The sequence below is a fragment of the Ischnura elegans genome, chromosome 3 (assembly GCF_921293095.1).
Source record: "Ischnura elegans chromosome 3, ioIscEleg1.1, whole genome shotgun sequence".
Lineage (NCBI taxonomy): Eukaryota > Metazoa > Arthropoda > Insecta > Odonata > Coenagrionidae > Ischnura > Ischnura elegans.
Genome location: NC_060248.1, coordinates 4,517,316 through 4,531,657, shown reverse-complemented (window position 1 = coordinate 4,531,657; position 14,342 = coordinate 4,517,316). Strand labels below are relative to the sequence as shown.

At 39.2% G+C, this 14,342-nt stretch overlaps 1 protein-coding gene across 2 annotated transcripts in view; it reads left to right on the top strand.

Annotated features, from left to right (window-relative positions):
- The window catches only part of LOC124155342 (signal peptide peptidase-like 3), a 73,265-nt gene that overhangs the window by 44,859 nt on the left and 14,064 nt on the right, over nucleotides 1-14,342 (top strand). For both annotated transcript variants that reach the window (XM_046529080.1, XM_046529082.1), the window contains exons 6-7: nucleotides 12,973-13,124; nucleotides 13,272-13,433. In XM_046529080.1, the coding sequence (XP_046385036.1) occupies nucleotides 12,973-13,124; nucleotides 13,272-13,433 (314 nt within the window). The remainder of the gene's footprint in view (nucleotides 1-12,972; nucleotides 13,125-13,271; nucleotides 13,434-14,342) is intronic.

Sequence of the window (14,342 nt, the reverse complement as noted above, 5' to 3'; positions counted from 1 at the left end):
TGCAGTTAAAATTAACATCTAATAAACAGCATCACTCATTATTAAAACTTATTATTCTTCATTGACATATCTATGTGATGAGCACATACTAATCCCGCTCCTGTGACTAAAATCGGTGCGCGTACCGCAATCTTCTCGTAGAGCAGTTATCTGAAAAGTCGTATAAGTGAGGTGTTTTATCTCATTGGACTGGAAAAATGCATTTCGTAACCGAGTTCGTCGTATAAGTGAAAAGTTTCATAACTGAGGTTGGAAATACATGGGTTCATATGGGGTTATTCACTGGACCAAAAAAAATCGGCGTATAAATGAGGTCATCGTGTAGCTGAGGGTCGTATAACCGAGGTTCTACTGTATATGTGAGGAAAATTTTTTCTAAATTTTTATGGCATTCAATATTTTCTCATTTTTTCCGCACAAAGACAGCCTTGGAAATAGGTATCTTTCATTTACACCAAAACAAGATTCATATTTTATTCTGTCTTTGTACTTCATTTCCTTTATTTGGTTCAATTGATGACCAGTTGCAAGAAACTTCCACTATTGGTTCGATAGCTATGGGTTCCATGAAGTTTTGGAACTCTTATTTTGGGTTGCAAGAAACAATCAGTCTCATCCCCTAGTTCCAAATAGTTATTGCTTCGAGCACGTAGTTGCTCAGAAATCCGGTAGATGACGTTACTGTCGCAATGACAACAACGTAAACAAATTTGAAGAGCGAATTTTGAAACGCATTAAATAAACATGCGAAGAAACCTCAGGAATGGGGCAGAGACATATTGTGATGGTTATGTTTCTAATCAACTCAAGTGATTGATAATATGGCAAAGCAAGGGAAGAAATTTAATGATTTTTGAGGGAAGTCTAGTAATTGAACTGGTGGGAGAAAAGAAAGCCATAATTTAAAAGTATTAGGAGAGAACAATTAACAAAATCACTGCTTGGGAGGAGGTAACAAGGCAGTGCTATTCCGTTTGCCAGACAGGATAATTAAACAAGCAAGTAGGTGTATGCCCTCTATGATTGTTCAAAGAAGAAGGCGCAAAATGATCAGCATTATGATTTGGTTATTTTCATTTGCCTTTGACTTAAAAATGTAAGTTATTCTTTATTTCTTAATTTAATTGTTCCTCAGCAGATTGAATTGTATAAAACTGGAGGAGGAAGGTTTACAAGAAAACTTGATAGTGCTGGAGAAAGAATTTTATCAATGTTGACACCCCAATTTAAACCATTGGCAAATGCATACGATTCAAATGCAAATTTTTATAGAGAAAATTATTTCAAAATTTTCCATTTATGATAAAATTGTTTTAATAGTATAAAAATGTTTAAATAAATTATGGATGGCACATTCGAATAGTTGAATCACCGAGTAGCGTGAATAATGAGCTTTTTACACTATTCGATATTCGCTGACAAGTTATCTATTATTCAAATAACGAATTCACAGCACAGATTATCCATAATTCTCTTTTAATCCATAGAAAATGATTGGGTCTAATGTGAAGGTTTGCATATTTGATTGGTTCAATTCTTTTATTATATTTTTATGAAAACCTATCATTGAAAGTAAGCACTGATATGTATAAAATGCTGATCCCTCCGCAAGAACCCCACTAACAAGGATGTGTGCCTACGTTCAAACCTTGATAAAACAAGACCCCACGGAGCTTAAATAAGCACTCGCTACAGCGAATTGTCGCTTTACCGGAGGTGGAGCAAATAACAGCCAACATACCTATTGTGAATACTACAGGAACAGGATTGGTATGGCTACAGAGAAATTTCTATCTGATAAACTTAACACGTTGCGTACCGGGGTACTTCAATTGCTAGGAATGGCGATTCTGGGTGGAGGTGTAATTAGGGCGTAATACCTTCGGTTTAGACATGATTATAAAAGCTAATGTTTAGAATATAACTTCACCCAATCAAAAGTTATGATGCATCAATTCATTATGAATAAGGAATAACAACTGAAAACGTACTAACGAATACGCATTGTACGCTTTAAAATTGTTTAGGTTGACGCACCTAAATGCCAATGAGAATTCTCGCCATCCGTTCGCAACGTGTTAACCCTTTCAACGCTGAGGCTATTTTTTGTATGGCTTTTCCCTGACTGAATGCATTTTTTTGGGTTTTTCAGTAATACTGTACCTAAGAAACAATTATTCTTCAGGAATTAAAAAAAAAAAATTGTTAATGCTAAAAATTTAAATTTTTTCAACGGACGTGAATTCACGTCCTCAGCCATACGCTTGAGGCCGCTCTTAGTTATGCAGGGTAGTATCAACGCCCCTTTACGATCATATATCCCTCCTAAGCTTTTAGCTACCCCTTATGCTGGGAAAAAATGCAAAGCCTTTCAAATATAGTAATGCAATATGATGTCTTATTTTTATTTTTATTTAAAATTCCATAGATTCATAATTTATCAATTTTGTAATTATTTTGCAAATGCTGATATTTTTCTGCTAAAAACGCGATCTGCTAAAACTACAACGGCTAAATAGCTATTTCCCGCACTCGTTCTTCTGTTCTGTGAAATAATAGAATGAAATATGTTGTATGTTATTTTGACATTTGAATCTAATATTTTTTTAAATTTCGTTACGAAATTTTGCAGAAAGAACTAACACAGTTTCTAGCAGGATTTATAAAGGAAAAAAAAACTTTTAAAACAGGTATAATTTATTTTTACATAGCGCTAAACATATAAATAATATACACAAAATGCAATCGCACAAATTCTAAATAAACACAAAATCCTTTCACAATACTTTTTACAAATATATAAACGTAAAAATAGAACAGAAATTACAACTTCATCAGACTGCAGAGCAAGAAAGCATATTAATTATACACAAATAGAAAAATACAGTTTCCATCATTGAAATTATTATGTACAAATATTTACAATCGCATATTTTCATGGAAAGCTATGAAACATGTGTCGACGCAGAGGGGAGGGTGTCCCTCGCAAGCAGGGCAAAAGAACGTTGTGTCTTTTCTTATCCCCTTCTTCTGGCATTCCCGGCACCTGCTTTGCACCGTTCTGTTCCTCTTGCTTTTTTCGTCAATTGGAAGGGTGTGAGGGAAATGCCTTGATAAGCCTACGCCTCTGGAAGGGACTGAAGGGGAAGGGCCTGAAGGGCGAGTGAAAGCAGGTGAAAGTAAAGATTTGATTACCGAAAGCCGAAAGTCATAAAATGAATATCTGGGATGCAATTTCTTATACAAATAATAGCTATTGAGGAGGAGAAGGTGGAAGATGTGAATGCCCAACTTCTTGTACCATTTGAGAGTTTTTCGCTCAATTGGATAATAGGACATCATCTGATCAGTGTGATCAATGCCCCCCATCGCCTCGTTGTATCTTGCAATCGCCTCAGGTTTGGGAATAATTCTCCCTCCCCTTCGGCGGGGGACATCAATCATTTCGCCGCTATACTGCGAACTGATCATCAGTACTTCTTTCTTGTCTTTCCACTTCATGACGCAGACACCGTCACCAGTGTAGGCATTCACAACTTCCCCCTTCTTTAATTTTTTTGAATTAATTTGGGGAGGATTACCCTTCCGGTTAGTTCTCAAAGTTCCGGTACATTAGGTCTTCCACTCCAGTAGTTGGTGGGCCAAATTGACACTGTTGTAATAATTATCCATAAATAATGAATGGCCAGCATCAAGGTGACCCTCCATTAGCTTATTCACAACAGTGTCAGCAGCCTCCGGAGTTCCTCCGTGGAGGTTATTACTCCCTAAGCTGCCATTCTCCTCGACTTCGGTGGAGGAATGTCCTCCGGTGGAGGAATGTCCTCCGTAATATCCTGAGGATCAGAGTGCGCGGGGGACTGACTTGAGAAGTCGAGGGTCGAGGACTCTCCCTAAGGGTGGATTGCTCCACACCTCTTTTTTTTCCTCCCCGAGTTTTATTTTAACCATTCTGAAACATGATAAATGAAAGCATAGTATGATGGCATACTTTTATGGACTAAAAAAACATTTTGGATAATAATATAATTTTCCACTATTTATAAGATCTCGATTAAAAAAAGAAAGACCTGATTTTAGTAACATATTGGTTCAATGATGAATGAAGAAATTAGCGAAAATAGCAAAATGATCTTTGTTTATTTATAAAAAACTATGGCGAGTTTGGTGTCGTTTTCCATCATTTTAAAAACACTTTCTAAATATGGTATGTATAGCATTCATTAGAAAATATTTAGCTTGTATCGCTATGCTATTAAATGCCGAAGAATAACTCAGATCTACTCCACTCCCATTGTCATAGGCCGGGGTAGGGTGTTTGCCTGCGGAGGATTATAAGGGTCGGACCTGCAGGTACCCGGAGACCAGCGGCCGTCCCGTTTTACACAGAGCATGGGCAGAGCTATTTACCGCCGGGAGATGACATGCATTCCGAAATATTCTCAGAGGGAATCCCCGAGCCAGTCGGTAGACCATTGAACTCTGCTTCATAATAAGAAAATATCCTCTGACGCCATCCTGCTTGAGGGTTCTTCCGCCCCAACACCCTCATCCCTAATGCTTTTCACGTGGCAATAAACCCTCTTTGTGTCTGCGAAACTTCCGAAAGCAGGGCCAAGAAGGTCGCGCGCCACCCCGGCAATTGATCAAACAAAAGAATATAAGGAGAGAGTGAACCGTATCTGAAAAGAGTGAAATGTCGAAGACTACTAAAGATATTGCTAGCGACCACTTCAAATCCAACTTTCAAAACATCCTTTCCTGAACAGCCAAATCTCTAACGGGAATGACAACACTTCCACGGATAATTATTTTTCTTGATTTCCTGATTATGCAGATACCAAGAACACAAAGTTATTGTCATTCGCAATGAAAAAAGATATTTTGTTACGCAGCAAGCGAGGACCGCAAAATTTTAACAAGAATACCAAAATGTTCTTTGATATCGTGTCTTTTTTTATGTTTCCAGCATTATGATAGTGGTAATTAATCACAAATAACAGCAACAGCACTTTCAACCTTCAGTAATGAAGGCATTATATGCTTATACTTTCTAGTAATAGGTACGAGTTTACGAAGAAAAATTAACAATTTATGCATGAATTTGTAATGCACTGGTCCAAGGATTAAATATAAAAATTTAGGAGCGCATAAGTGTCATTTGAAAAATAAAATAAATGAAAATGTTACTTGAGCAAAAATAGAAAATAGCTACGTTTCGCCAAAAAATATTTCGAAGCAAAAAAAGTATAACATAATTACTCATTGACTCACCCAAATTGAAGGGAGATGAAGGAAACAAATAATATCAAAACACAGGATCGGGATATTTACAGATCCTGAATTCTGCAATCGATTGTTTGCTGCTGCAGTATCTTGTGTAGGGAGTAATAAGAAGAAATAATGAATACACGGTACATGGATGTTTAAAATAAAAATAGGATCTATGCACAATAAATGATAAAAAAAATGCATTCAATGCTTCATCATGCCATATTTCATCGCTAGTTAGTGAAGAATATTCGAAGAATATTTTGGATAACGACAATTTATCGCCGTATAAGTCGAAAAAAAATTAACTGAAAATTTTCATTTTTTTTACTTGAAAAACATATACCTAGTTATCAAAATACATATCTATAACACATATATCAACACACAATTAGGTAAATAAAAGGCAAATCACACATATTTACAACAGCAAATTAAATAGAACAAGGAAAAAAAATGTTTACGTACCTCCAAGTGAAAGCGTCTTCGACCATAATATTCACCCCAGCAAGAAGAACTGACCTTCCCCAAGCGATGGTAGGAGTGTAACTGACGGCTGTGAGCCCGCAAAAGCCCCTACGAACGACTTGGACGCAGTGGTGCCGCTATGAAAGCCGCCGGGTATGGGACGTGAATTCACGTCGGGCCGCCATTAGCTAGGAATCGCTGGACGTGAATTCACGTCCAGCCGCGCGGAAAGGGTTAAGCATAAATCCAGACGAAAGGTGATATTTTTTTTGCATCACTAAATTTCCTTACTTTAATAACAACTATTCAAACAATTTATGTGCGCCGTACTGAATAAAAATAATGCAAATCATTGCTTTTGCAATCATTAGGCCAATGCACAACCGACGAAGCCATTTTTCTATGCACTTAATTAGTGCATTTACGTAATCATTTTATTATTTTGGTATTTTCCACTGAATATTCAAAAGATAACTGATAAAACTGTGTCGCTGTTATTTGATACTTCATATGCTTGCTTTGATGTATGTTTATTGTTCCCGTACTTTTTGCAGTAGTTATGTGAAATAGCATATGGCATTTGTTTTTGCAGACGAAAACTGTGGAAGGTGGTAGAACGATCCTGCCTCGGAAGACTTTTTCTATCATTCAGTGTAATATCTTCATTATCTACCCTAAACAGTCTACTAAGCTTGCATAATGATGCGATTAAAATTGCCGATCTTTTGAAGAAAAGGTCCATTTTGAGTGTTATGCCTGCAACGTCATGGAAATAATACACAAAGTGCATCCACGACACTTCAATAAAAGCAATTTGAATTACAATTGGTAATATAAGAAAAGATATTAACGTGATATTATTTCACGAAAAATATAATGCAGATGTCACTTGAGTGAAACAAAAGCGAGCTGCAAGAAACTGCGACTGATATAGCAAACATGGCTCATATATGTGACAAAGAAACGGAAAGGCATACGTACGTATCTGGTGGACCCTTTGGCCAACAAAACTTACGAGCAAGAATTTATTGATTTAACATTCCAAATAATGACTGCGAAACATGAAAAAGGAATGCATATATTTCTTAATTAAGGAAACTAAATGCGCAGCATCAGCTCTTCACAAATGCCATCGCTAAGGTGCACTACGTACCTCTAGGATCATCACTGCAATTAATACCTCATACTGCAAGAGTTAAGTAAGGGAGTAGGTTGTAAAAGAGTTCCGTTTCGCCTGCGGTATATCACGCAAGGATTACTTCTTAAGATATTCCGCTAGGATCGGAGTCCTTTCTTCCACGGCTTTGGGGTTACACCACCGGCATAATCAGCCATTATGAAGGGAGATAACGCTTTCGTGCTTTAAATTAGTACAACCAACCTTCCGAACACTTAAAAGTTCTCGATTATGTAGTAACGGTGATGGTGATGCGAGTCCAATGTCTTTTAATCGTCTACAAAAGTTCTGAACGCGACATAAGAAGTTTTCACTTTTACCCATCCACAAAAGTGTATTTACAGAATATACAATTACACATATACAGTGGAACCTCTATCTGTCGTTTTTCAGGGGGATGGATGAAAGAAACGATGAATGCGGGAAAACGATCGATGCGGGAATGTTTGCCCGGGTTGCCTATGTCCCAGGATCCGCTGGATTTTTGCGAATTATGATATTCATTAATGGATTCAAACAAGATTTTAGCTGATTACAGGAATATTATTACTTTATCGAAACAATTAGGTCATATTGTTGATTCGACTTATCTCTCTTTCTAATATCCTAAAGGAACAAGCCGCCTTGCTAAAAAAATGTTTGCACTCCACTCGGAATTTTCACTGCTATTATGCATTTCTGTCTGATTTAAAAATTCTTATCCATCAAATGCCATTTCAAGTACACGTATTTACAAGAGAAAGGTGTGTGTTATGCCTCAAACAACTGATTTCGCTGTCGCAGTGATTGGTTATGAGATGGATCAAGAAGGCCAAAAATAGTTTATTATTTGAAATGTTCCTTTCTAGCAATTAAATTTTTAATGTGATTGAGGCAATGTGGCGTTAATCGTCAGCGGCACGCCCACCTGATCCTCGGCTTCATCCCACTTCTTGTTTTCACCAGGGATCTCGCTCTACCCCCACCCCTGCTGTCATGTACTACCGGACATACCGAGGCGTTCTGCAATATTCACGTATTTCTAGCCCGGATTCTTTTCTTCATCATCAATTATTTTCAGTCCATCTTTTAAAGTTCTCACTTGTGTCTTCGGAAGGGCCATGGTCCGAAGACGAATAAGAATAAAACTAATGAAAATGAAACCAGACTCCATTGAACCCACACGGAAAACACTCGCTAGTTTTAAGTCAATCCACCCCGGATAGTACGGAACCACTCGTACGAGGTGAAGTCCGGCATTAATGCTTTCGCGTACGGCGTAGGCAGAGCTTACTGCAGAGGGTGAAGCATGACCATATGACTGCGCAATGAAATTTTTTATCCTATAAAGAAGGCAACTTACCCACTAATTTCTAACAATAAGTAGCGTAGCTCTAGTTGTGCAGATGAATTCAGATTGCCAGTAGAGAGAAACAAAATATCCTGAGAAGAAATCTCTTCGTTAGCAACCCAAACAAGTGAGACTTGTAGCATAACTCATAAATTGTAGCCAGACACCCTGTTTTCGAAAAAAATCTGCATCAACTGCCGTGAAGCTCACTATAAGCTGCGAGGATATCGATATTCGCTAGAAATCACCATGGTATTATTCCAACTATTTCCTTGCTTAAATGCTTAAGTAACGTTAGAAATACGACGTGTTTGGTATCATTCTTTACTGAATTACGTGCACATCACTAATATCTCAATCTAATAAAAGTATAATACCAATTACCAAAATTCATTTTTACACACCTTTTGGGCTAATCGGTGATTCATGCAGCAGTTGACCTCCAGAGGTGGGGATCTTTGAAGCGAGTCAGCTAAAAAAAAGTCAGCGGTCGAGAAAGGGGGAGGCATGAAAAAGGTTTCTTTTGTTCTCGAGTAACTTGATATTTTCTTTTGAAACTAAGGTCGTCGTAATACGATCCCTGCTTGAGCTGGGACCTTTTTTTATTTCGGAGAAGAGGAAAGCTTCAACCGGGGGGAGGCGAGTGCTGAATGGAGGGGGATACTGAATCTTGGGAAATGCGCTAATGTAACTATCCTGCGGCACTCTGCTTCTCCCTATAGCATTTCAATCTCCTGGGGAAGATTCAAACTATGTGTCTGTTGTTATTAGCCATAAATAACACGTTGTAAACACTTCATCTCATTTTTATCAAACGATGAATGCGGGAAAATTATTCGACGGGACTGCAATCTTCAAACGATCAATGCGGGAAAACGATACTTAGGGGAACGATAGATGCAGGAAAAAATTACATTGTCTTTATGGAACTTAATTTGGGACCAGGAGCAGCGAACGATGAATGCGGGAACGATAAATCAGGGTTCCACTGTATTTAGTAGCGGTGATGGTGACGGTGATGCAAGTCCAATGGTTTGTACCCCTGCACAAGTACTGTATATATAGTGAGTATACTGTGTATATACAGAATACACATAATTACAGTGGAACCTCGATCTATCGTTTTTCAGGGGGATGGACGAAAAAAACGATGACTGCGGGAAAACGATCGATGCGGGAATGTTTGGCTAGGTTGCCTATGCCCCAGGAACCACAGGATTTTGGCGCGTAGTTATGATATTCATTAAAGGATTCAAACAAGATTTTAGCCAATTACAGGAATACTAGTACTTTATTGAGACGCTAATGTCATATAATCAGAGGTTTCAGGCGAGATGGAGTGGAAATGGAACATAATGAAGAAGCAGGAGCAATTTCCACAATTTTAAATTTATTGGTACTACCGGTTTTGCTTACAACATCTGATGATGCTTGCAGTACCTGATGATGCTGTAAAGCGAAACCGGTAGTACCAATAATTTCAAAATTGTGGAAATTGCTCCTGCTTCTTCACACTTAGGTCATATAGTTTATTCGAATACCGTATAAGTGCGTGTAAGAGGCGCACCTTTTTTCCCAGAAATTGCAGCCGAAAATGAGGGTGCGCCTCTTACACAAACTTCTTATCTTCCCCCCTCCCCTTCACCGGTCTAAGGGGAACTGAGTGGCCTTGGTTTTCAGTGTGAGTCACTCATCTGTAATCCTAGGTCAAAAACAAGCGGCAGGCAGGGGAGTTTCTCCTTTAGTGACGTATTTTTAAAATGCTCCTGTTCGCTTTTCTTGTCGCCGCTCGCGCAAGTTTTTTTCATCGCGCCGTCACGTCAGTACCCTAGTGCACAGAACATGGAAAAGATCCCGCGGGGGTTTTTCGCTCCGGAGGGCGCGCTAAATTTACTGCCACGAGTGGGCATCCCGCGGCATTTTGTACTGCATATAGTAATCAGTTATCAAACGTAGAGAAACGCGTATTTTTGAATGACATACCTGGTCAATAGTCAATATCTGTCTTGCCGAGTAATTTCCATTACGCTGAGGACCTGATTTTCCAAAAATCATCTTCAGACGCTAATATGAGGATTACTGCAACTGAAAATTATATTGGTGTCAAAGCCTGCGCTTTAAAAAATTCGAACGAATGTGTTCATTGTTGGACTAAATTGTGGATGGAAGAAATGCTTATAAGTGAAGAGCGCGGAAGGAGAGGTCCAGGGGAAGGAGCGCGATCCCTCCGTCTTCGAAGCAAGCAACGAAATACGGAGGGGAAGGAGTGCGCTCCCTCCCCTCTGTATTTCAAGCTACGAGACTATGAGCGAAGGAGCACGGGAAGAACACGTCCGATCTTGCATGTGACGTCGTTGCCTTCAAAGTGAAGGGGCGAAGGCACAGCAAAGTGATACACCCAGTTTGCGTTGCCTGAAGTTTCCAGTCCGTCTCGTCTTGTTTTCGTGAAAGTTCGATAACTGTCGAAATTCCAGGCGTACGTCTGCAACACCGCGCGATAGTATAAAAAAAATGCCGCAAAATTTTTATCTTCATAGCTCCGATGCTCAAAATAGGGGTGCGCCTCTTACACACGCTAATACGGTAATATCTCTTTCAAATATCCTAAAGGAACCCGCCACCTCGCTAAAAATGTTTGCTCTCCACTCTGCATTTACCCTTCTGTTATGGATTTCTTTCTGATGTAAAAATCTATAAAACGCCATTTCCAGTACACGTATTCACGAGAGCAATGTGCATGTAATGCCTAAAACAACCGCTTTCGCCAGCACAGTGATTGGTTGGGAGATGGTTCATATAGGCCAAAAAAATTCAATTATTTGTAATGTTCCTGTCTAATAAATATATTTTTCATGTAATTTAGGCAATTTGTAAAGAGTGACTAATGTTACATTAATCGTCAGCGGCACACCCGCCTGAGCCTCGGCTTCATCCCACTTCACCAGGTAGCACGCTCTACCTCACCCCTATCGTCATGTGCTAGCGGATAGTTCTCCAATATTCGCACGCTTCTATCCCGGATGCTTTTCTTCTTGTTCAATTATTTTCAGTCCATCTTGTTTCTCCGGAAGGGCGATGGTCCGAAGACGGATTAAAATAAAACTAATAAAAATGAAACCTTACTTTATTAAACCCACTCAGAAAACACTCGCTAGTTTGAAGTCAATGGAAAGTACGGAACCACTTGTGCGAGGTGAAGTTCAGAACTGATGCTATCGCGTACGTCTTACACAGAACATACTGCAGAGGGTTTAGCATAAACATATGACTGCGCCATGAAATTTTTTATCCTATAGAGAAGGCAACTTACACATTCTTTTCTAATTTGCGTAGTGCCAGATGAGTAGATGAATTCGGATTGTTAGTAGGGAGAAACAAAATATCCTGAGAATATAGGTATCTGGTAACTTTGAAGCAGTTACGCTGAAAAAGGTCAGTCGGAAAAGGGGGGGGGGCGCAAAACACGTTTCTGTTGTTCTTGTATAACTTGATATTTTTTTCGAAGGTAAGGTCTTCGCAATACGATCCCTGCGTGAGCTGGGAACTTTTTCTTTATTTCTGAGAAGAAGAAAGCTTCAGAGGCGAGTGCTGAATGGAGGGGGATAGCGGATCTTGGGAAAAGCGCTAATGTAACCATCATACGGCACTCAGCTTCTCGCTATAGTAGTTCAATCCCCTGGGGGTGTCTGTCGTTATTAGCCACAAACAACACGTTGTAAATATGCACTGAATTGTTGAGGCCTTTACTTTGTAGAATTCCATATTTAATGTTTGGAAGGAAATTTCTTAGCTTTTCTACAAAAAACACACACTTTATTGCCGACTAGTTTCGGTTACACTGTACCATTTTCAAGACTAGTGACTCAAGACTAGTCTTGAAAATGGTACAGTGTAACCGAAACTAGTCTGCAATAAAGTGTGTGTTTTTTGTAGAAAAGCTAAGAAATTTCCTTCCAAACATTACGTTGTAAATACTTCGTCTCATTTTTGTCAAACGGTGGATGCGGGAAAAAATTACATTGCATTGCCTTTATGGAACTTTATTTGTGACCAGGAACGGCGAACGATGAATGCAGGAAAACGATCAATGCGGGAACGATAGATCGGGGTTCCACTGTATACGTATATGCAATAACGGTGATGGTTTCACGAGTACAATTATTATTATTATTAGAAATTACAATTATTTAGAAGTATTGAATTAATTTAGGGTTTCCAAAATTTATATCAAACACAGTAATCATGTAAGATTAACCTGGAATGAATTTTGTAAAATTTCTCTAGAAAAGTGAAAGGAATTATGCATTAATTGTTTCTGCTTTCATTGGCTGGACACCCTGATAATATTCTCACTATGTATTTATCCCAAATTTGCTAATCGGTTGTTTACAGGCCAAATGGGAAGTAGTTGTAAAGAAATACACTGCAGCAGCTGTTGTTTTGATGTCTTTTTTGTGTTAACTGTTTCTAATTTTACCTGATATGAGCAGTGATTCTCGGACGGCATGCGATGCTGTACAAGTACAAAATTTTGTTGATTTCTGAGGTGTGGATTTCATGCTCTCCCCTTGTAAACTGAAGAATCGCTCCAACACTTCCTTTCAAAATAACCAAGTCTTATGGTAACGGAAGTAGCCTATCCATAAAGATTCTTGTTGTATTCTTCTCTCTCGCTTGAGATCGTGCCATTGAATGTGCTAATGGTCTCCCCCTTCTTCCCTTGCAGCCATGGGCATGGGTCTGTGCGTGGCATTCATTGCGTTTGTGCGTCTGCCCAGCCTCAAGGTATCCACGCTGCTCCTCACTGGCCTCTTGATCTACGACGTCTTCTGGGTCTTCTTCTCCTCCTACATATTCAACACCAACGTCATGGTCAAGGTGCGTCCATCCCTTTCTCTCTTCTCCACTCTGTACTTGCATCGGCAGTTTTGATTCGTGGTGAGAGAGTGTGAGAGGGGAGGAGAGGTTGCTAGATGCAGACTCAAAGCGTGTGTCTGATGCTTAGCCTGTTTTGGTGTGTTACAGGTGGCAACGAGACCTGCGGACAATCCTGTTGGCTTGGTTGCTCGCAAGCTGCACCTCGGTGGAGTGGTGAAGGAGGCCCCCAAGCTCTCTCTGCCAGGAAAACTCGTCTTTCCCAGCATGCACCATTCTGGCCATTTCTCCATGCTCGGTTTGGGGGACATTGTAAGTTGCTTCCTTTTGCAGTCATTTGTCCTTTAAGCCGGTGTCCCACGGGCAAATTATTATGATGCTCATCCAGTGGTAAATAAGTTCAACCTGTGTGTCAGCGCTTGGCGATGCTCTTTTGTCATGCTGTTTTGGCCCTGTGATTGGTTGGTTTCATCCAGTTGGATGGAAATTTAGAACCTGTTTGATTTGGACCAAACTGAGTTTGACACAAACGGTTGGACCAAAAGGTAGTTGGATGAAAATTTGACCATGACTTCACATTGTAAAACTTTGTTATAATGTTGTTCGTATTAGAGATACAGTGGAACTTGGTTAGTACGTTTCTGAAGGGACCACGAAAAATGAACGTACTAACCAGGAAAACGTACTAACGAGGAAAGTAAATAATAGCAGTCGGGGTTATTGCAATCAGTGAAAAAGTCGTCATAATTACAATTACTATCGGTAGTTCTCATAGGATCGCCTTCCTGACCTCTTTTCACATTTAAAATCAAGAAAATGAGCGCTACCATGAAAAACAATACCATGTGAATAAAAATCGCAATTTTTCATGGACATCCCGGAGACGATTTCATGATTACGGCGTCTATCTCCCGTGATTTATCCTATATATATTTACAGAACGAGGACGAGTGAAGCTCAGACAAGCGAAGACAAGTCATTTTTCTTTCTCACAGCGTACTCGGAGAATATAACAACAACCCGGAGTAAGTCAACTGGTTTTTTAAACATCATAAAAATTGGGCAAAATTATATTGACTTTCAAATTACGGCAACAGCCGTAGACATTCGCTTCTAGAATGATACCATTTCGATTGTTATATCGATCGATATATCGATTAATAACACGCAAGAAGATTATATTACGACGTAATTACAAGAAGATTTTATATTATACAGTTG